This window comes from Pseudorca crassidens, chromosome 17 (assembly GCF_039906515.1).
Source record: "Pseudorca crassidens isolate mPseCra1 chromosome 17, mPseCra1.hap1, whole genome shotgun sequence".
Taxonomy (NCBI): Eukaryota; Metazoa; Chordata; class Mammalia; order Artiodactyla; family Delphinidae; genus Pseudorca; species Pseudorca crassidens.
Window position 1 is genome coordinate 16,486,569 of NC_090312.1, and position 22,445 is coordinate 16,509,013.

The window sequence follows — 22,445 nt, forward strand, 5'->3', positions numbered from 1 at the left end:
AAATTTATTATATACATCATCTCATTTAATCTTCAAAACAGCCCTACTACAGTATAGCATACCAACTAAGAACATAGGTTCTAGAATCATATTGATTTGGGTTCAAATGCCAGGTTTGCTACTCTTGCAAAGTTCCTTAACTTCTCTGTGCTTCCATTTCTTCATGGGTAAAATGGGGGTAATGGTAATAGCCACACCTTGTTAGGGTCGTTGAGAGAATTAAACAAGATCATGTATGTGAATGTGCTTAGTTCAGTGCCTGGCACATAGAAAGCATTCTATGGATGCCAGCTTCTGCTTCTTAACTTGCTCTTCTGGGGGACACTGTATGTCCTACAGCATCACACGATGCAACCAGCACACAGGGAGACTGGGTTAGCCAGGCTGAGTTCCTGCCCTTTAGAAGCACACCATCCGAGACAGCTGTGAGCACACGCTCAGAATTCAGAAGAGAGCAACGTGTTCCTCCAAATGGCTGTGTTCATTTCATAGGCCAAGCCCAGTAAACCATGTTCTCATTTCCTTTTCCACCAAAATAGCTATCTCTGCTCCCTAAAGAGGCCTTGGATTATTATAGTTCCCTAAATGCCCTGAAATTCTCAGGAGAGAAGGAATGTTCTTTTTTTTTTTTTTAAAAGCAGGCACAGCTTGGAGCTAGAAGACAAAAGGTTAAATTATCTTAAGCTACAACAATGTAACTCATTTCCTGTTTTTCTCAACTGTCTAGACACAGATCTCATAAGCATTAGCCATGAATCCCACCATCAGGTTAAAAATAGAAGGTTTAAATATGAAATGCTCTTGGGGGGAAAGATTGTAGGTTTCTACCTTCATCCGCAAAATGACTACTTTGAAACAGGATATTTTGTCTTTGTTGTTAGTTTTCCCATAAGTTCTGTTAAGCTGTATTTCCATAAGCAGGAGTGGAGAACACCTTTTTTCTAAAGAATATATCTGCCCCTGTTGAAGCAAATGTCATTTTCCCCATAGATTTTAAAAGCCATCTGAAGACATACCTTATAGCAGCTTCTCTTAACAAGGAATGTGGTCACACTTACTTTAAAAATTTCACGTTATTGTGCAGACCAACATTTAGTCTCAAATAAATTTATACAACAAAAATTGCATATAAATTTGACGTTTTCTTCTTCTTTTATATCTCTGCTTCTATAAAGTTTGTGTGATATTTTGTTTATAAAATATGTTTTCTGAAAAACATTTTTTTTAAAAACTCCTTTAATAATCCCTGAGCAGTGTTACACAAGTGGGGGGGGGGATCTACCGTGACAAGTTTCCCAAATTCACTGGGCCACAGAGCCCTTTTATCCTGATGAGCCTATTAACACCTCCCAAAACAGTACCCCATGGAATACCAGTTTAGGAAACACGAATTGGATACCTCTATGATTTTTTTTTTCTGTTTTCGGAATTCTCTGAGGTTAGGTCTCTTCTCTAATAACCTCAGCTATGTGAATCATAACATAAAACTGAAAGTAGGGCTTCCCTGGTGGCGCAGTGGTTGAGAGTCTGCCTGCCGATGCAGGGGGCGCGGGTTCGTGCCCCAGTCCGGGAGGATCCCACGTGCCGCGGAGCAGCTGGGCCCGTGAGCCATGGCCGCTGAGCCTGCGCGTCCGGAGCCTGTGCTCCTCAACGGGAGAGGCCGCAGCAGTGAGAGGCCCACATACCGCAAAAAAAGAAAAAAAAAAATTCAAAACTTAAAGTAAACAAGTACTACTGACCGTTTATTTCAAGTAAACAAGCAATACTGTAATGTTCTCCTTATTTGGGGGAGACGAATTGAAGCGTACCTTACACATACTCATGCATTTACTTTAGAATGAAAATATTCATTATGGCTTTTCATATTTACACAGATTCATACTGAAATAAATGTAGATGTGTGTGTGTTTAGTATACATATACATATTTCCTAGCTCTGTCCACTGAGAGGACCTAGAAACAATGACACCCCAGTAGCAATGAGCACACCCACCACCAAGATCATGGTTTCTAAATTCATCCTCCAATAGAAGGAACTAGTGCTTTTTGGAAAAAAGGTTGATTCCAGGGTTGGGGCAAGGAAAATGCAAGATGAGCTTAGAAAAAGAAGGAAGTGCCATAACGTGAGGAGGTACAAACAAATGATAGAGCGTGTTGAAAGGGTACGGGAGCCAGCCTGACTATGCTCCTAATGGCCAAAGCTGGAACAATCTGAGCAACAAAATTAATAATGACAGTATCAGATTATAACCCATAAAATAAAATGTGTACAAGCTCATTCTAATATAAATAAGTGAGGGAGAAGGAACAACTCTTCCCTAGAGAGGAATTCCAATTAATAAACATAGGCATGAAGGAAATAGAAAATCTCCAGTAAGCAAATACCACATTAGTAACTGCTGCTGGCAAGAATCCTCCATAGATGCTAGAACGAGTGTGCAAAAGTATGAGAAACAGGATATATTCATAGTCTCAAAGTATCTCCCCAAGATATTTGTTAGCTATAAAAGGTAAAACAGTAACTTAAAATGGAGAAACCTGACAAGTACCACTTTAACCAAGAGGTCAAGGTTAGCAACACCAGTTATAAAATATATTGGCATCATGTACCTCCTGATATGGTACGTGGTGGAAGATGTAACATTACTTCTGAGGTATCCTTGCCGTAACTGCATTACCTCAGTTTAATCAAAGAAAACACAAACCCAAATTGAAGGACATTCCACAAAGTAACCGGTAAGTTCTTTTCAAAAGTGTCGAGATCATGAAACACAATAAAAAACTACATTAGAGAAGACTAAGCTAGTCTCGTCTCATAAATTCACTGGATCGCTATAGGAAATTGGAAAGTTAAACAGGAAAACAAGCAATTTCAAGTAAGATCTGTAATTTACTTAATCGTATTGTAACAATCTTAATTTCCTGGTTTTGATCATCATACTGTGGTTAGTTAAGATGTTAACATTAGGGAAAGCTAGTAAAGCATATATAGGAATTCTCTGTACTATTTTTGTAACTTTTCTTTAAGTCTAAAATTAGTTCAAAATTTTTAAAAGTTAAAAAAAAGTTCATTAGCCAAGTATCTATAACTCGATTCCTGTGCATATCAATGATATTAATAACACTAATGGTAATAATAATGTGATAAAAAAAATTTTTAACTTTCAATTTCTGATCACTTTTAATGTACCAGGAGTTGTAGTAGGACCTTGTATGTGTTCCTTCCTCTGTGTGTGTGTGTTTCCTTTTAACCTTTACAACACAAGATCATAAAGCTAAGCAACATGACCAAAGTAATTTTGCTGGTAAATAGCAAGAGATATGACATCAACTTTTGCTATAACCTAGCAGAGAGGATGAAAGTAAATTACTTACTGTTTGAAAGAGGCTAAATAGCAACCTAAACTTATAGGCAATGCTGAAGATCTGTGCTACACTACTTCTGTTTCTTGTTCATTTGTCTAAGACTTGAAGGCATGTCAACAATGCAGAAATTCAAGAATATAAATTAATTAACACCATGCATGAATAATGTCCTCTTTACTCTCTGAAATTTTGTCTATAAAATTCCTCAGGGTTGCATGCATGCTTTGGAAGACTCTGCCAAGCACTTTCTCATAAATTTTATTTAATGCTCACAACCACTAAATGAGATAGGTTTCATTTTTGTTATTTTACAAACAAAAAGAAAAGTAAATCTCAAGGAGGCTGAGAGATTTTTCTTTTCCTCACACATCCCTCCACCCAATAGCCAACAAACCCAGTCATTTTTGTCCACTGAAATTAAGGTCAACTAACATCCAAGTTGTCCTTGAATGAGAAAATAAGTAATGAAAGTACGGGGTTGGTGGCTGGCAAGGGGGCAGGCAGATGGGAAGGAGGAAGACATTTTGGCTAATTAATAGTTAAAAATATGCTTCTAAACTCAGCTCAACCATTTTCTGTGACCTAGACAAGTTACTTGTTCTGCCTCCTTCTCCTCAACTGAAAAAAAAAAAAGAATTTCAGTAGTGTAGTGGGGTGTCCCCCTGAACTCATGTCCATTCACAACTTCAGAATTTGACCTTGCTTGGAAATAGAGTCACTTAAGATGTAACTAGTTTATTTAAGATGAGGTCAAAATAAAATTAAAATTAAAAAAAAAAAAAGATGAGGTCATACTTGGAGGTTCCTCAAAAAACTAAAAATAGAACTACCATATGACCCAACAATCCCACTCCTGGGCATATACCCAGAGAAAACCATAATTCAAAAAGATACATGCACCCCAATGTTCATTGCAGCACTATTTACAATACCCAGGACATGGAAGCAACCTAAATGTCCATCAACAGAAGAATGGATAAAGAAGATGTGGTACATATATACAATGGAATAGTACTCAGCCATAAAAAGGAACAAAATGGCGACATTTGCAGAGACATGGAGAGACCCAGAGACTGTCATACAGAGTGAAGTAAGTCACAAAGAGAAAAACAAATATCGTATAATATTGCTTATATGTGGAATCTAGAAAAATGGTACAGATGAACTTATTTGCAAAGCAGAAATAGAAACACAGATGTAGAGAACAAACTTATGGATACTGGGGGTGGGGGGGATTAACTGTGAGATTGGGATTGACATATATACACTACTATGTATAAAATAGATAACTAATGAGAACCTACTATATAGCACAGGGAACTCTACTCAGTGCTCTGTGGTGACCTAAATGGGAAGAAAATCCAAAAAAGAGGGGATATACGTATACGTGTAACTGATTCACTTTGCTGTACAGCATAAACTAACACAACATTGTAAAGCAACTATACTCCAATAAAAATTAATTTTAAAAAAAACAACAAAGAAAACAGTAAGATTTGCTCATCATAAACTATTAAAAAAAATTTTTTTTTTTAAAAAGATGAGGTCATACTGGAGTAGGGTGGCCCTTAACCCAATATGGCTAGTCTCCTTAGAAGAAGAGGAAGCAGAAACACACAGGGAGAGGACAATGTGACCTTGGAGACAGAGACTAGAATGATGCATCTACAAGCCAAGGAATGTAACCATCAGAAGCTAGAAAAGCCAAGAAAGGACTCTCCCCTGCCGGTTTCAGAGGGAGCATGGCCCTGATGACACCTTGATTTCAGACTTCGAGCTTCCAGAACTGTTAGAATTTGTGTCTGTTATTTTAAGCCACAGAGTTTGTGATACTTTGTTATGCATGCAGCCCTAGGAAATGTATACAATTGCTTAGTTTACAAAAAGGTCGTGTTTCTGCCCTCCGAAAGTTTGCATTACTAAATAAATGGATAGAGTCAACATAGGTACACTTTTAAGTATCTGTGCTGGCTATTCACCATTTACACACACTCTCCTCCATTCCCTACCCTTCTGTGTGGCCTGGAGGGGCTGATTATGAAGGACTGCAATGTCCAGGCTCCTTTGCCCTTAGCTTCTGGTTGGGTTTGGCCAAAGGGTGACAACAACTGGGAACTGGAAGAGAGGACATGGAAGGTTGGATATTTCCTGCTCTCTCCTGCCTCAATGTTCTGGCAATGTTTTCATATCTCTACTACTACAGCTCCTGCTGGGCCCCCTGCCCAACTCACAACTGCCATCTGCAGCTCTGAGATCCATGATACAATTTCCTCCCCTGCTCCTTCAGGCCTTCGTGTGGAACAGCTTCCCTCTGCTGACAGTCCCTGAGAGCCTCAACACCCCTATTGGTTCCTTTTATCCCTGCCTATTATGGGCTGCTTGCTTCTGTCCCCCCACCCCCCCGAATTTCATATGTTGAAGCTCTAACCCACAATGTGATGGTATTTGGAGGTGGGACATTTGGGAGGTAATTAGGTGTACATTAGGTCATGAGGGTGGGGTCCCCATAGTGGGATAAGTGCCCTTTTAAGCAGAGAAAGAAAGACCAGAGGGACTTACCTGGTGGTCCAGTGGGTAAGACTCTGCGCTCCCAATGCAGGGGGTCTGGGTTTGATCCCTGGTCAGGGAACTAGATCCCACATGCATGCTGCAACTAAGAGTCTGCATGCCGCAACTAAGAAGTCTGCATGCTGCAACTAAAAGATACCGCATGCCTCAACAAAGATCCCATGTGCCGCAACTAAGACCCGGCACGACCAAAATAAATAAATTTTTTTAAAAAAGAGCGAGAGGGAGACCAGAGCTTTCATCCACCTCCATGCGAGGAGAAAGAGGGCAGTCATCTGCAAGCCAGGAAAAGAGCCCTCACCAAGGCTCTGGTCTTAGACTTCCCAGCCTCCAGAACTGTGAGAAATAAACATCTGTACTTTCAGCCACTTAATCTATGATATTTTTATAGAAGCTCAAGCTAAGACACTGACTCACCTGGGTTAACAGTCCCTTCATTAAATTGTCTTCAAAATCCTGGCTGAGTGTATCTTAGATTTTCCTTCCAAGACCCTGACTAACAGATCGGCTATAATGTAAAACCAAACAGATATAAACCTGGCCAATGCTGGACTCTGTCAGGGTGACTCATACCTGCAGTTTTCCCTTCTAGGCAATGGATTTTTTAAATTATTGTATGAGTTACAAGGGTCCATTCAGGTCTATCCAACCTAGAAAACTACCTTTATGAATAACTCGAGAACTGCTTTAACTCTGGGCTCTACGAAGACCACAAAATAATGCATTAAAAATGATTATAACATTGTAAATCAACTATACGCCAATAAAATTTGTTTTTAAAAGTGACTGGGCCCAACACTCTACAAAATACATGCCCAGTTCTCCTCAAAACTGCCAAGGTCATGAAAAACAAAGAAAGATTGAGAAACTGTCACAGACTACAGGAGGCACAACAACTAATTCAATGTCGTGGTATCCTAAACTGAACTGTAGAACAGAAAAGGGACGTTACCCTATTTTCTGTGTTTCTTGAATGGAGCACTTAGGTTATTGAAATGAACCTTTGGTTTCAACCAGAGTGGGATACGTCTGGGGAGACCCTGAGAAATAGTCCCATGGAGAGCAGCTTCAGATGGAACACAGACTCCTTCAGACATCTGGACGTAAGACCCAGCCTTTAAGCCCTCATCCTTTTCATTCTCCAAGCTACAAAATGGGTCCATCTCATCAGGTATTAACCCTTAGCAAAGAGCAGTGGACATGAAGGGTACCTGGGGCCACGGTAAGAATAAGCTCACATGGGCCCTTCACAGCATGGACAGCATCTCACAGTCTCTTTTACCTCTCCAAATTCCTTGCAGAGGTAGGGCCAGCACACACATTTTTGTTGATGCTGCTAACAGAAAATGAGATCCTACACAGAAACACACACAGCAGGGACTTGTCTCCTATATACACCTGTATTCCCTTGGCCTGGTTAGTGTCTGTATAGTAGGCACTCAATAATCACTTATTTGGTGAATTAATTAGTTTATCAATCAACTGCTGCCCATTGGCACTGATGACATCTTAAGAAAAGGTGTTACAAGGTCCCCATCCAACAGTCTCAAAGTTTTATTCACATTTTTATGTTTTTTATTTGGACCTCTCCACCTCATTCAAATAGTCACTATATGTCCCAAATATACGTCACAAAAGAAGAATTCCGTGATCTTGTTATTATTTTTCCATTGATTAAAAAATAATAACAATTGATGATTTTTGACAAGGTTGCTAATATCAAAGGGGAAAGAATAGTCTCTTCAACAAATGGTGTTGGGAAAACTAGACATCCAAGGGGAAAAGAATGAAGTTAGAACCTTATCTTACATCATACACAAAAACTAACTAAAAATGGATTAAAGACTTAAAAATCTAAAACTGTAAAACTCCTAGGAGAAAACACAGGGAAAAAGCTTTATGACATTGGACTTGGCAATGATTTCTTGGATATGACAGCAAAAGCACAGGCAACAAAAGCAAAAGTAGACAAATGGGATTACATCAAACTTTAAAATTTTGTGCATGAAAAGACACAATTAACAGAGTTAAAAGCCAACCTATGGAATGAGAGAAAATGTTTGCAAATCATGAATCTGATAAGGAGTTAATATCCAGAATATATAAAGAACTCCTACAACTCAACAACAAAAAATCAAATAACCTGATTTTAAAATGAGCAAAGGACTTGAATAAACATTTCTCCAAAGATGATATGCCAACAGCCAACAAGCATATGAAAAGATGCTTAACATCACTAATCTTAAGGGAAATGCAAGTCAAAATCATACAGAGGTACCACCTCACACCCATTAGGATGGCTACTATTAAAAAAAAGAAACAGAAAATAACAAGTGTTGGTGAGAATAAGGAGAAACTGGAACACTTGTGCACTGTTGGTGGGATTGTAAATGGTAAAAAACATGTAAAACACCATAAAAAACAGTTACGGCAGGTCCTCAAAAAATTAAAAATAGAACTACCATGTGACCCAGCAACCTACATCTGGATATATATTCAAAAGAATTGAAATTTTAAAAAAAAGAATTGAAATCAGGTTCTTGAAGAGGTATTTGCACACCCATGCTTTAGCACTATTCACAATAGCCAAAGATGGAAGCAACCCAAATATCAATTGATAGATGAATGGATGAACAAAATGTGGTATATACATACAATGGAATATTATTCAGCCTTAAAAAGGAGGGAGATCCTGTCAAGTGCTATACAACATGGATGAACCTCAAGGGCACTATGCTAAGTGAAATAAGCCAGTCACAAAAGAAGACAAATACAGCATGATTCCACTTATATCAGGTATCTGAAGTAGTCAAACTCGTAGAAACAATAAATAAATGGTGGCTACCAGGGGCTGGGGAGAGAAAGGAAAAGGGTGTTTTTCTTCAATGGGTAAAAATGTCCATTTTGCAAGATGAAAAGGTTCTACAAATCTATTTCACATCAGTATGAATATACTGAACACTACTGAACTGTATACTTAAAATGGTTAAGATAGTAAATGTTATGGTTTTTTAAAAAAATAAATTTTGAATTCATTGATATTTGGGGGTTGGGGGGAAGGCGTATTTCCTTGTTTGGGGCCTGTGCTAGAATCTTTGTCTCCGAAGGTCCATTTCCACATCACCTCTTGACCTCATGGCCATCTCCTTGCTCCTGGTCCCTCGCTTCATTTGTTTACCTCTCACTCATGGCTGTTGAACCTGTCTCTTGTATTCACTGATCATGTGGCCTTCACCTCTCCCTTTCTTTCTTGCCCACAAATCCTACAAGATTTGGTCTTCTTCTAAGTACGCCAGGGAATCCCCTGGAAGCTGAATGTGAATAGCCAGTAATCAACTTATTAAATCAGACGCTTAACAATATTCTGCATTCAAGATATTAATGTCGAGTTTAAAGAGATTGATAAAACACCTAATGCAAAAAGTGTCATATTACAAAAGCACTTTAAAAATTATTCCAAACATGAAATAGCACTTAAACCCCATTATACTAACAATCTTATGATATTAACTTCCACGCATTATCTGGTGGGAAGGTAAATTGGTACAAACCTTTAGAAAAGTAACTTGGCAATATGTTTTGAGAATCACAGAAATATCCATGCCCTTTAACCTATTAACCCCATTTCCAGGAATCTGCTCGAAGTATACTATAAGAGAAAAAAAAGGCTTATGTATAAAAGATGTTTATTTCCAAGTTATTTATGTAACTGCTGGTGGACATAATCAAAACATACTTTGTTTTTCTCCCACCATCCCTCCAAAAATTTATTCATTTGAGGGGGAGTGCCATTAGGAGGAAAAAAGGGGCTTGTCCTTGACTCCAGATGACAACTATTGCAGGACCCTGCCTGCTCTGGTCACTTCCAAGTAATGACAGTCTGATGTCACATCAAGTCACAAACATGGTCTTAATAGAGTAATTCCATGTGTCAGGTCATTATATTAATCAACAATTCAGTTTCATCCCAACGCTTTCCCCCCCTTCCCAGCTAGAGCCAGTTGTTCAGTGAGAGGTGTCGGGGTGGGGGAAAGGAGTCTCATATGCAATTTCTGCTCCCTTCCACGACTCTTTCACATTCCCTCCCCCACTCACTAGCTGCTGTTCTGGATCCCATGTCAAAGTACCAATGGTGTAGACGGAAATGGTTATGCCTGGAAATACTTTAATTGGCTTGTGACTGGCACCATCGTAAGCCAACTTCGTGCTCTCTGGGCTTCGAAGCTATAAAAAACTGCCTTGTGCACTTGTGCACTTTTCTTGCTTGTGCACTTTTCATGGGATCTCTGGAGATCCCCATCTCTGGGAACCGCTCCAGTTTTAATTCTCAGGACAAAGGAGAAGCATTCCCTCTCAGCTGCCACCACCCCCTCTGCCCCAGGCTCCCTGGCAATCCTCTCCATTCAGACTTCATCATTTGATTTCCTCTCACCCTCCCAGAAAGTATGCTGGGCAGGACTTAAAATGACTCCCACTGGGACTGGATAAACTGTATATAGGTATACGATTAAATACTACTAAGCTATAAAAAAGAATGAACTATTGATACATGCAACAGCATGGCTGGAACTCAAAGCTGTTATTTCTGCTGAGTGAAAAAAGCCAATCTCAAAAGGTTACACACTGCATGATTCTACTATGTAACACTCTTGAAAACGATAAAATTATAGTGATGGAGAAGAGATTAGTCATTGCCAGGGAATAGGGTCCACTGGAGGGTCTGACTGCAAAGACGGAATGTGAGGGAGTTTCTTCCTAGTTATAGGACAACTATGTATCCTGACTATGGTGGTAATTACATAAATCTACAAATCTATACATGTGATAAAATTTCATAGTAATACATACACACGTGAATGTAAAAAATGATAAAAACCAAGACACTGTACCAATGTCAATGTCAATTCCCTAGTTTTGAAAATGCACTATGGTTATATAAGATGTTATCATTGGGGAAAGCTGGGTGAAGGGCACACGGGAACTCTCTGTTTTATTTTTGCAACTTCTTGTGAGTCTTAGAGGACTTTTTTAAAATATATTTTTAAAAATAGCTCTAGCCTAGTACTCTCTCTCCCAAGTGACTCACATTTGAGTCCTAGGAAACACTCTCTCATCCTTTGCCCCAACAAACCCTGGGAGGGCAAAACCAAACACCACCCTCTGTGTCCTGCTGCCACAGGCAAGTCTAGCCACTTCTCTTTTCCCCCAACAGTAGAAAAAAAAATCTCAAGCTCAATATGTGGTCCTGAGGAAGCCCCCATCACACACTTTCAGGTAAGGAGGTAGCATCCAGGCCTTTCCCCTGGGGAGGGAGGGAGGAGTCCCAACATGCAATGCTCTCTCCAATAGCATCTCTCCACCCTCCGTCCATTTCCACACGCCCACTTGTGTATTCAGTCTGGCTGCAGGGATCCAGGACTTAGACGACAGGTCCATGAGAATTCCCCTGGTGTAGTGGATGCTGTGGTCTCTGCCCAGATCTCCCCACAGGACTGAGGCCCTCACTGCCACCCTGAGTCTCTTTGAAAATTGGTCTAAACTAGCTATCTTACCCAAGGTCATGGCCACTTCCCAGGGGCAATCTGCATCCAATGACTGGTAAAAAGACCCAATCTCCTTGCCCCAATAGGGAACAATTCTGCAAGACCATCTCCAGAGCTAGTAGAGGGCCAGCTGAGGCCTTTGTAGTGACTGCATCAAAGTTCAACTATTCCTTCTTCCAGCGCTACTTCCTTTATTCCTCCATAGGTGTTGATCCCCAAACACTCTTCAATAAACCTCCTGTACAAAAATCTCCATCAGGAGGCTTTCCCGAGGAACCTGACCTGTGACACTTGGTGAGTGCCATACATGATTATCAGTCTCACTCTCACTTTGCAATCTGATATCTATTGAATTGGTGCCTGAGTCAAAATTGAGAAAGGAAAAGCCCCGCCTAACACCATGTTATGCTTATAACAGGAATAACCAAAGAGAAATTAATAAATCATGAAAAATCAGCTTCACGGGATAGTAAATAGCCAGTAAAAATTATGAACATTTTGTACCAAAATATTTCAGAAAAATGACCATGATCTAACATTAAGAGAATACAAAATTGATTCTGGATCAAAATAAAAGAAAAAGAAAAAGCAATAAAGGACATCTTGGCAATATTCGGGGAAATCTGAATATAGACAATGTATTAGATAATACGGTTTCATCAATATTAACTTCTTGGACATGATGATAATAGTATTGTGATTAGGCAGAAAACTGGTTTTGTTCTTAGGAAATCCTATTGAGAGAGAAAGAGAAAGAGAGAGAAACTCTTTCCGGTAAAGAGCAAGAACTCATGCCCTGTAGCAATGTTATTCCCATTCCTGTGCTCAATGCTCCCCCTTGTGTACCAAGAGAGCAGAATGCATTCATCAAAATGCATTTTAAAAACTCCCCTGCACAGTGGGAAAGCAAAGCTCCAAGACTTCTACAGAAGGCAAAGTGTGGCACATTTTAATGCACTCTCTCCAAACCCCTGACCAACAGTGTAGTTCCCATTCCCCAGCTTGCTGTCCACGTGTCAAAACCTGAGCTTCAGTTCTGGTGGAGGGAGAGTGTGGTTGGCCAAGGGGTGGGGAGGAGGGTACCTACAGCCTTGCCTGTGAAGGTCATGGGCTCCAGAGTCAAATAACCCGGGGGCTAAATCCCACCTGGTTCACTTACTAGCTGGGTGATTAGCCCCATGGTCTAATTAAAGTTCAGTAAGTATTAATCAATTTTTATGATCTACTAACCTATTCTTGAGAGATCCTTAGAAGTCCTACTGCCTTGTAAAGCACAGTTTGAAAAATACTGCCCTGGAGTATCTGATTTGTAGAGCTTACTCTTGGGTGAGAACCCATCTTATGTTTTTCCTACAAAGCTAAGATTACTCATATTAAAAACAAAAAATAAATTAAAAAAAAAACTCCCCTTACATGCACTGAAAAGGACTATTTCGTTAGGTTTATCTTTCCTCATAAGTGATTTCCAGAAAAAGTATTTTAGTTCTCCACCAATTTTTCTGCTCGCCGCTGTGCCTCCTCTGGGTCTTCTGCTTTTGACCCTCTCACCATGGTCTCCTTTGAGGCAAGTCGCCCTCAGGGCCCAGGCCAGGATGTCTGGAGACTCTCGTCCTAGCTCCAATGTCGTGCACCTGTCTGCCTTTGCCTCCGCCTTCTTCTTGCTCCGTCTCTTCCTTTCAACAAATCCTCACTGAGCATCTGTCTGTGAAAGTCACTGTTCTTGTTGATCTTGGTTACAAAATGATCGGGATCATAGTTTCTGCCGTTTATTAGTTTATACTGGAGTCTAACTGGCCAGACTCTAGTAGGAAAGCCAGACATGTAAAAAGACTCAGGGAGTTGTTACAGCAGATACAAAACATGGTTAGCAGAAAATAACCTCAGGAGCCCACTGGGTTTAGAAGAGCTGAATTAAAATCCTAGATTTCCTACACACTGGATTTGTAAGCTTGAAGAAGTGAAATAACCTCTCTGGGCCTAGCTAGTATCATCTGTCAACTGCCTTAGGCTGGGAAAGCAGACCTTGAGACGGGGGATTCCAGGAAGCACAGCAAGGAGTGGGGAAGTGAGTCAGGAGAGGCAAGAAAGCAGGTTGCTGAGCAGGTGTTGAGTGGCTAGCGGGGGCTCGACCCTGCTGGGGACGCCTGGGAGAGGGTGCAGCACCCCACTCAAAGCTCTACCCTTTGAGGAGAAAAAAAGCAGAAGCATTTACCCACCAGCTCCAGCACATCAGCAGCTGAAGGCTGCTCTGGGCGTGTTAAGTCCTCCCTGCTTCCAGCCTGCCTGAGCCAGGGCCAAGTGCATTAGGACCAGGGAAAGCCCTTCACGGACGCACAAGGGCTTCACTCAGGTGAGGAAGAGTAAGGGGAGATGGGCACTACAGGGGAGGGAGGGATTGACAGCATCTGCTACACCTTCTAGAAGAACTGTTTTGGCGGACAAATGTGAGACTCGGGAAGCCCTGAGCAGAGTATGTGGCGGATGCATTAAACGCACCCGAACATAAAAGTGTGATGAAGCATCTCCTCTATGCACCCCTGCATGATAGAGCATCTTAAGCATGCTCTTATCTCCTTGTTTCCTCATCAACCTTCAACTGGTGTGAGCCCAACCAAATCCTCAAAACAAAATCTCCCAGACCCATCCTTCCTCCCATTTCCATGACGGTCTCCATAGTCCTGACCCCCATCTGTTTGCATGCGGAGGCCTCTTCTCTCTGGTCTCCCCTCTGCCAGCCCCCACCTGACAATCACAGCTCAAGGACACCCTACAAGATGCTAGTTTCCCTACATCTCTCCCCTGTTTAAGAGCTTGCCCCCCGGCCCCTTTTTTTCCTACAAGATTAAGCCCTGAATCTCATCTTGAGGTTTGAGGCTCTCATGCAGTAAAGACACCCCACATTCCAAAGACAGGCCACCCCATTACTTCCCTAGGCTCTCACTTTTATAATCCACCCAGCATCTCAGCCCCGAGACCAGCTTGAGAAGCAGTGCCCTAATTTCGCCTTTGGATTTATTCCAATGTGACTGTACTGTCATCTTAGGGGCTAGTAATTCTGGAGTCATACCCAGGTTCAGATCACGTTCGTTTGAGTAGTAACTGTGCTCCTTTGGAAACATTGTCCACACGTGTTTCCTCATCTGGGAAACAGAGATAATAATAATCTCTACTTCATAAGGCTGTTGTAAGGATTAATCTTTTCTTTTTTTAAAATAAATTTATTTATTTATTTAATTTTGGCTGCATTGGGTCTTCGTTGCTGCACGCGGGCTTTCTCTAGTTGCAGGGAGCGGGGGTTACTGTTGTGGCGCGCAGGCTTCTCATCGCGGTGGCTTCTCTTGTTGCGGAGCACGGGCTCTAGGTGCACGGGCTTCAGTAGTTCTGGCTCGCGGGCTCTAGAGCACAGGCTCAGTAATTCTGGCGCACGGGCCTAGTTGCTCCGCGGCATGTGGGATCTTCCCAGACCAGGGCTCAAACCCATGTCGCCTGCATTGGCAGGCGGATTCTTAACCACTGCGCCACCAGAGAAGTCCAAGGATTAATCATTTTATACACAATCAGTAGCTTTGACCAGTGCCTGCTACAAAATGAGTGCCCAATAAATGTTGGCTATCACTATGGGTTCCCGCAAGGGGTAATTTTAAGATTCTTAAGAGAAATCTAGAGACATCTACTAAGAAGGTTTTCTCTCTGCATGAGCTCATGCTTCCTGAGCCTTCCTGCACCCAAACTGCAGCTCAAAGCCATATAAGGCACCGAAACACCCTTCACCAGTGCACAAACAGCTCGTCAGCCAGTCATTTAAAGGTCTCACCTTTATTCACAGCAGTCAAATCAAAGGTTAGAACAGCTGGACAAAAGGCTAAGAGCAGTATAATAGAAAAACAATTTGGGGAATTCTTCCTCGTTCCTCAGTCTCTCGTCACGTGAACACTGCCAGCAATCTCTGTAAGTGTGCGCCACACATCCCGGTTTTTTGTGCTGCTGGTCAATGCAGCTTTCACTACAGACAACATCTGAGGCTGTACCTGTTAAAAGCTGTGTTTGTTTATTAAAAAAAAAAAGTCATGTGGGTAAATGTTTGAGTGAGAGAAGGTGTGGTTTATACATTTTTTATTTTTAATGAGTAATATGTTCACGGGACTCACGACTCTTAAAAACACAAAGGGATATACGATGAAGTTTCCCTCCCTCCTCTGACACCAGCCACCCAGTTCTCCTGTCCAGAGGCCACTAACATTACCAGTTTGTTTTGGATGTTGGATATTCTTTCAGATATTCCACACAAATACATATTTTTTCTCTTTTAATGCACTTTTTCACTTGCTTTTTAAATTTAATTTTACTAAATATCTAATACATGCAAAAGAATATAACATAAGCTTAAGATAAAGAATAAAAACACCACTACTCAGCATAAGAAACATAACCTTCCTCATTTGTTTTCATAGCTTCATAATGCTTTCTTCCATAGCTATATCATAACTCATTTCATCAGTCCCCAGTGGGTGAGCCGGTAGGTGGTTTCCAATGTTTTGTTGTTACACTGAGTAACCTTGTTTATCCATCATCTTACATATGTGCAGTATATCTGTAAGATAAATTCCTAGAAGGGGAATTACTAAGCCAAAGGTATGCGCATAGGTCATTTTTTACAAATAAATTATCTGGATTGCCTTCCACAGAGTTTGAAACAAATTGATTTTTTTATTTTTGAAAATTTCCAAGATGCCTAGAAGTTTAATAAGTGGCAACATCATTTAATTGACAGAGCTAAGAGGATGGGAAAGCGAAAGGGTCACTTTAAAGTGACATTGTTTTTTAAAGGATGCACTAAATATCTTTTCTGTTTCACCCTGAGGTAATCATACAAAACAAGCCCTGGCTTCTCCTTCAATACTCAGTAAAGAGTCCAAGTATATACTTTATTCTGGTTTAATTCCTGTAAGGATTGATATTGTTCAGAACTGACCAAAATAATTATTTCCCGTAATGAGGTAATTATGTAATCAAGTTCAGCAACACTTCTTTGTAATTTTGTTTACTTAAAAATGCCTAATGCAGGGCTTCCCTGGTGGCGCAGTAGTTAAGAATCTGCCTGACGATGCAGGGTACATGGGTTTGAGCCCTGGTCTGGGAAGATCCCACATGCCACGGAGCAACTCAGCCCGGGCGCCAGAACTACTGAGCCTGTGCTCTAAAGCCCGCCACCCACAACTACTGAAGCCCTCACACCTGGAGCCTGTGCTCCACAAGAGAAGCCATAGCAACGAGAAGCCTGCGCACCTCAATGAAGAGTAGCCCCCGTTTGATGCAACTAGAGAAGGCCCGCGGGCAGCAACGAAGACCCAAGACAGTCAAAAATAAAATTTTTTTTTAAATTAAAAAAAAAAGGCCTAATGCCTAAGATATTTAAGAAGTACATCTTGCATTCCAAGTTTTGAAATAAAAATCCCTGTTATATGTAAGTTCTCTTGACATTCAATAGCATCAGGAACAAGCAGGATGACTATTAACTAAAGTGTTTATCTGGAAATACAACCACTGTCAGATTATAGGAAGCTATGAAATGGAATTTGGCATTGGCGATTCATGTAAATAAGTACAGTGAGTTAAAGTGACTTACTCAAAGCCAACATTACTTCTAATCACGAATCCACTTACAGCAAAAGAAGTAAGTCAATGAAGTGGCGCCCCCAGGATTCTCTGGTTTTACAATGCTCCCCATAACCCAGAAGTAGCTGATCTTCTGGATGGTAGAATAAATGACCTATTGAAGGCTGAGGCACAGTACCAGCTGGGAGACACCACCTGGTGATACTGAGGTCCTGTCCTAAAGAATGCAGTAAGCCATGACGGTGCTGCCAGAATTCATGGGTCCAGGCACCAAGGGAGAGTAGTGAAGCATCTCTGGCTGCTACACCCAATGACCCTGCTCTCCAAATGTTTGCTTCCCTTCTCTGTGACTTGGAATCAAATCCTTTTCGGCTTCAAGCAGCAAGAGTGACTTCTGTTACCTGCAACTGAAGCCTGACTGGTATGCTTACTGAATCAGCATCCCTCAGGGAGGGTTCTGAGCATCTGCCTTTTTTTTTTTTTTAACAACCTCTCCAACAAATCTTAAGCTAAAAAAGTTTGAAATCAATTGATAAACATTGTTTGCAGTAACTACAAAGTTGGTTAATTCAGGTAGATAGCTTTGAAAGACACTTTGCCCAGGCCACGGGGAAACTGGATGCCCCATTCCTGCCCCACGATAAAGAGCACCTCTCTAGCAACTGGAATTTGCTTACAGAATGTGGAGATGAACTGGGAACTGGGTAAAGATGATGGCAGCCTGGTCCTAACGTGGGATTATCTGGATTCAAACCTTGCCTCTGCCACTCACTAGCTATGTGGCTTTGGGTAAGTTACTTTAACTCACTGTGCTTTGGTTTCCCTATCTGCAACATGGGGAGAGTAACAGTTATCTACCTTACATTGTTGTTTTAAGGATTAAATGGGTTAATACACATATAGGACTTAGAAGGGCTATCTAGCACCTACTAGGCACACAGTTAAGTGTTAGCTATTCAAAACACGTTACCTTTCAGAGTTATGAAAAATTCCCTCTCTCTCTCTCAGACACACACACACAATCTCATCTGAGCCTCAAAATAACTCTTTCTTAAGTGAAGCAATGAAGGCCCAGAGAGGTTAAGTGACTTCCTCAAGGTCACACAGCAAGTGACTAACAAAGCACAGCTACAATGGGGACTAAGGACTCAAATCTGATTTTTCCTGTATTCTGAGTGCAGGCACTAGGTCTCCTCCACACCTGGCCCTGAGGAGGTCACACACAGCTCTGCACCCTGTGGGCCTTGGGTGGGAAGTGACTCATCCATTGCCCATGGTTCTAGAAACGGTGTGTGCCAGAACAGTGATGTTATTAACATTTTGCCCCTCAATTTCTTTTCAATGTTCTTCCCAGAAATGGCTCTAAAATACCAGATCCCCATGGAAACCACAGGAAAGATTGCCTACTGACTCTAAGTGAAATTCTGCTACGACTGCTCCCTTGATAACAAATGGATGTTATTAAAAGCCTGGCTCTAACAGACGCCTGCCGTAGCTCATGGTGAAAGCCATGCTCTCCTTCGACTGAGAGGGTGAAAGAAATAGTTACTTCTCTGATGCCAGGCTATGTGGTCAGCTTAGAAGGAAGGAAAAAGTAATGTAATCCCCAACTGTCACGACCAGACACACAGGACAAGGTGCTTTCAATATATGTTTGCAACAGGTGACCAGAGTGAGGAACCCACCAAGAATGTGACAGTGACAATGATTCAATCAACTCGTGATAATCTCTGCTATCTCTGGAAGTCATCTGTAATGTGCTTTCTAGACCAAAAGGTGAAAGAATAGTAAGGCTTAGAGTGGAGGCTTGCGAGACCGCTAAAGAAAAAGGACAGTACAACCTAAACGAGAATTATATACCTTTTCTAAACAGTACTGTTTGCAAAAGGACAGGTATAATCTGAAAAAAGAACAAAATCCAGTCAAAGGGAAAAATGCAAAGAGCAAGAATTTAGCAGCACTTTACCAGCATTACCCAGAGATCCTGCAGGGGATGGGAGGAGACCTGACCTTCCAGACCCCTGCAGTAACAGGAATTGTTCCTTCATTAAATACTTGAGGCACGTTTGTTGCGTGCCTACACTGTGGCAGACACTGTACTAGGCAAGGCAGAGAGAGCTCACAGGCTAGTGAAAAGAAATAGAAAACAGACTTTACACAAATAAATACACAAAATCATTTCAGATAGTGATAATTGCTATGAAGGAAAAAAGTGGTGAAGTAGCCTGACACTGACTGGGGCAGGCAGCTTCCAACACATGACCAGGGAAGGATTAGTTGACCTGTCAGGGAGCTAACAGCCAAGAGAAAATACGGGGCGAAAGGGTCAAATCAGAGCAAATGGAATGTGAGGTCCCTAAGGAAGGAATGAGTTCATCCTGCTCGGAGACAGAAACGTCACAGGGGAGGCAGGACGGGGAATGGCTGGGAGTGGTGGAGCTGGAATCACAGAGGCAGCCAATCAGACCCCGCAGGGCCTTGTGGGCCAGAGTAAGAACAGTGGATTTTACCTTAAGTACATGTTGAAGCCAGTGTGAAGTGGTGATGCTGGTGGTTTTAAAGAAGGGAAGTGAGATGATCTGGTTTATATTTTTAAAAGATCACTCTGGCTGCTTTGTGCAAAAAACACTGAAAGGTGGGAAGGGGACAAGGAAAAAAGGAGGGAACCTATGAGTGGTGGTGGCAAGGCTTCTCCACGACCCGGATGAAACACAGCCGGCCCGCTCTCCACCGGTTCCACATCTGTGCACTTTTTTTTTTCCTTATTTTTATTTATTTTTTTAATTGGGGTATAGTTGTTTTACAATGTTGTGTTAGTTTCCACCATACAGCGAAGTGGAGTTCCCTGTGCTATACAGCAGATTCTCATTAGTCATCTATTTTATTCATACTAGTGTATATATGTCAATCCCAATCTCCCAATTCATCCCGCTACCTTTTCCGCCCTTGGTGTCCATGCATTTGTTCTCTACATCTGTGTCTCTATTTCTGCCTTGCAAACAGGTTCACCTGTACCATTTTTCTAAATTCCACATATATGCATTAATAGACGATATGTTTTTCTCTGACTTACTTCACTCTGTATGACAGCCTCTAGGTTCATCTGTGTCTCTACAAATGACCCACTTTTTATGGCTGAGTAATATTCCATTGTATATATGTACCACATCTTCTTTATCCATTTGCCTGTCAATGGGCATTTAGGTTGCTTCCATGACATGGCTATCGTAAATAGTGCTGCAATGAACACTGGGGTGCATGTCTTTTTTTTTTTTTTTTTTTTTTTTTTGGTACGCGGGCCTCTCTCTGTTGTGGCCTCTCCCGTTGTGGAGCACAGGCTCCAGATGCGCAGGCTCAGCGGCCATGGCTCACGGGCCCAGCCGCTCCACGGCACGCAGCATCTTCCCAGACCGGGGCACGAACCCGTGTCCCTTCATCAGCAGGCAGACTCTCAACCACTGCGCCACCAGGGAAGCCCACATGTGTCTTTTTAAGTTATGGTTTTCTCTGGATATATGCCCAGTAGTGGGATTGCTGGGTCATATGGTAATTCTATTTTTAGTTTTTTAAGGAACCTCCATACTGTTCTCCCTAGTAGCTGTATCAATTTACATTCCCACCAACAGTGCAAGAGGGTTCCCTTTTCTCCACACCCTCTCCAGCATTTGCTGTTTGTAGATTTTTTGATGATGGCCATTCTGACCAGTGTGAGGTGATATCTCATTGTAGTTTTGATTTGCATTTCTCTAATGATTAGTGATGTTGAGCATCCTTTCATGTGTTTGTTGGCCACCTGTATATCTTCTTTGGAGAAATGTCTATTTAGGTCTTCTGCCCATTTTTGGATTGGGTTGTTTTTTTGATATTGAGCTGCATGAGCTGCTTGTAAATTTTGGAGATTAATCCTTTGTCCGTTGATTCATTCACAAATATTTTCTCCCATTCTGAGGGTTGTCTTTTCATCTTATGGTTTCCTTTGCTGTGGAAAAGCTTTTAAGTTTCATTAGGTCCCATTTGCTTATTTTTATTTCCATTACTCTAGAAGATGGGTCAAAAAAGATCTCGCTGTAATTTATGTCAGAGAGGGTTCTTCCTGTTTTCCTCTAAGAGTTTGATAGTGTCTGGCCTTACATTTAGGTCTTTAATCCATTTTGAGTTTATTTTTGTGTATGGTGTTAGGGAGTGTTCTAATTTCATTCTTTTACATGTAGCTGTCCAGTTTTCCCAGCACCACTTATTGAAGAGGCTGTCTTTTCTTCATTGTATATTCTTGCCTCCTTTGTCATAGATTAGTTGACCACAGGTGCGTGGGTTTATCTCTGGGCTTTCTATCTTGTTCCATTGATCTATATTTCTGTTTTTGTGCCAGTACCATACTGTCTTGATTACGGTAGCTCTGTAGTACAGTCTGAAGTAATGGAGCCTGATCCCTCCAGCTCCATTCTTTTCCCTCAAGATTGCTTTGGCTATTCAGGGTCTTCTATGTCTCCATACAAATTTTAAGATTTTTTTTGGTTTTAGTTCTGTGAAGAATGCCATTGGTAATTTGATAGGAATTGCATTGATGAAATACAGCCGGCCCGCTATCCACAGGTTCCGCATTTGTGGATTTCAATCTGCAGCTTTCCACCCACGGTTGGTTGAGTCCACTGATGTGGAACCCATGGAGGGCCGACTGTATTGTGCCATTTTACATGAGGGAGCAACCATGGAGCGTGGTATCCGTGGGGGATCCTGGAAACAATCCCCCACAGGTACCAAGAGATGACTATACCTCTGGGGGTATCCAGCTTTCTTTCCTCCATCTTAATGCTGAGGAAGGCTGCATGAACCAAGGGATGGATCTAGTCAAGAACAGAGCAGTGTCTGCCCTGCATGAGAACAACAGGCCTAGAGGACAGGTCTCTGATGTCCCTAGAAGTCTCTCTGGAGGTCTAGAAATGGTAAATTTGTTCATTATAAAGGCAGAACTGGGTGACGGCCAGGTTCAGAGCTGTCCCCCTTGACCCATGTCCCCCTCCAGTACTGCCCCACTTCTCTGTTCCTTTTACCATACCACTCTGCCTCCTTCTTCCCTTTCCCTCCTGAACCATTCCAAGTAGGCTTTCATCCCCATCACTCCTCTGAACTTGCTCTGAAGACATTGCCGAAGCCAACGGTCATCTCAGTCCTCAGCTTACTCAACTGATCATCAACATCTGATGTGTCAGAGCCCTGTCCCTGCTGAATCACTTTCTTCTCTGAGCTTTCCTTGTCTTCTCTTCCCTCCCTGACCAACCCCTCCCTCTGTCCTCCTCTGGTGTCCCTTCATCTCCTGACCTCTAAATGTAAAAGCTCCCAGGGCTATGTCCC

At 41.7% G+C, this 22,445-nt stretch overlaps 1 protein-coding gene across 7 annotated transcripts in view; it reads right to left on the reverse strand.

The window, feature by feature from the left end:
* NTAQ1 (N-terminal glutamine amidase 1) overlaps positions 1–22,445 on the reverse strand; it is a 252,410-nt gene that overhangs the window by 208,631 nt on the left and 21,334 nt on the right. The window contains exon 6 of one of the 7 annotated variants that reach the window (XM_067711350.1): positions 15,018–15,515. The exons of the other annotated variants lie outside the window; for them this stretch is intronic. Coding sequence (XP_067567451.1) covers positions 15,481–15,515 — 35 coding nt within the window. The 3' untranslated portion in view covers positions 15,018–15,480. Of the gene's footprint in view, positions 1–15,017; positions 15,516–22,445 lie in introns of those variants that run through there. 7 annotated transcript variants of the gene reach the window in all.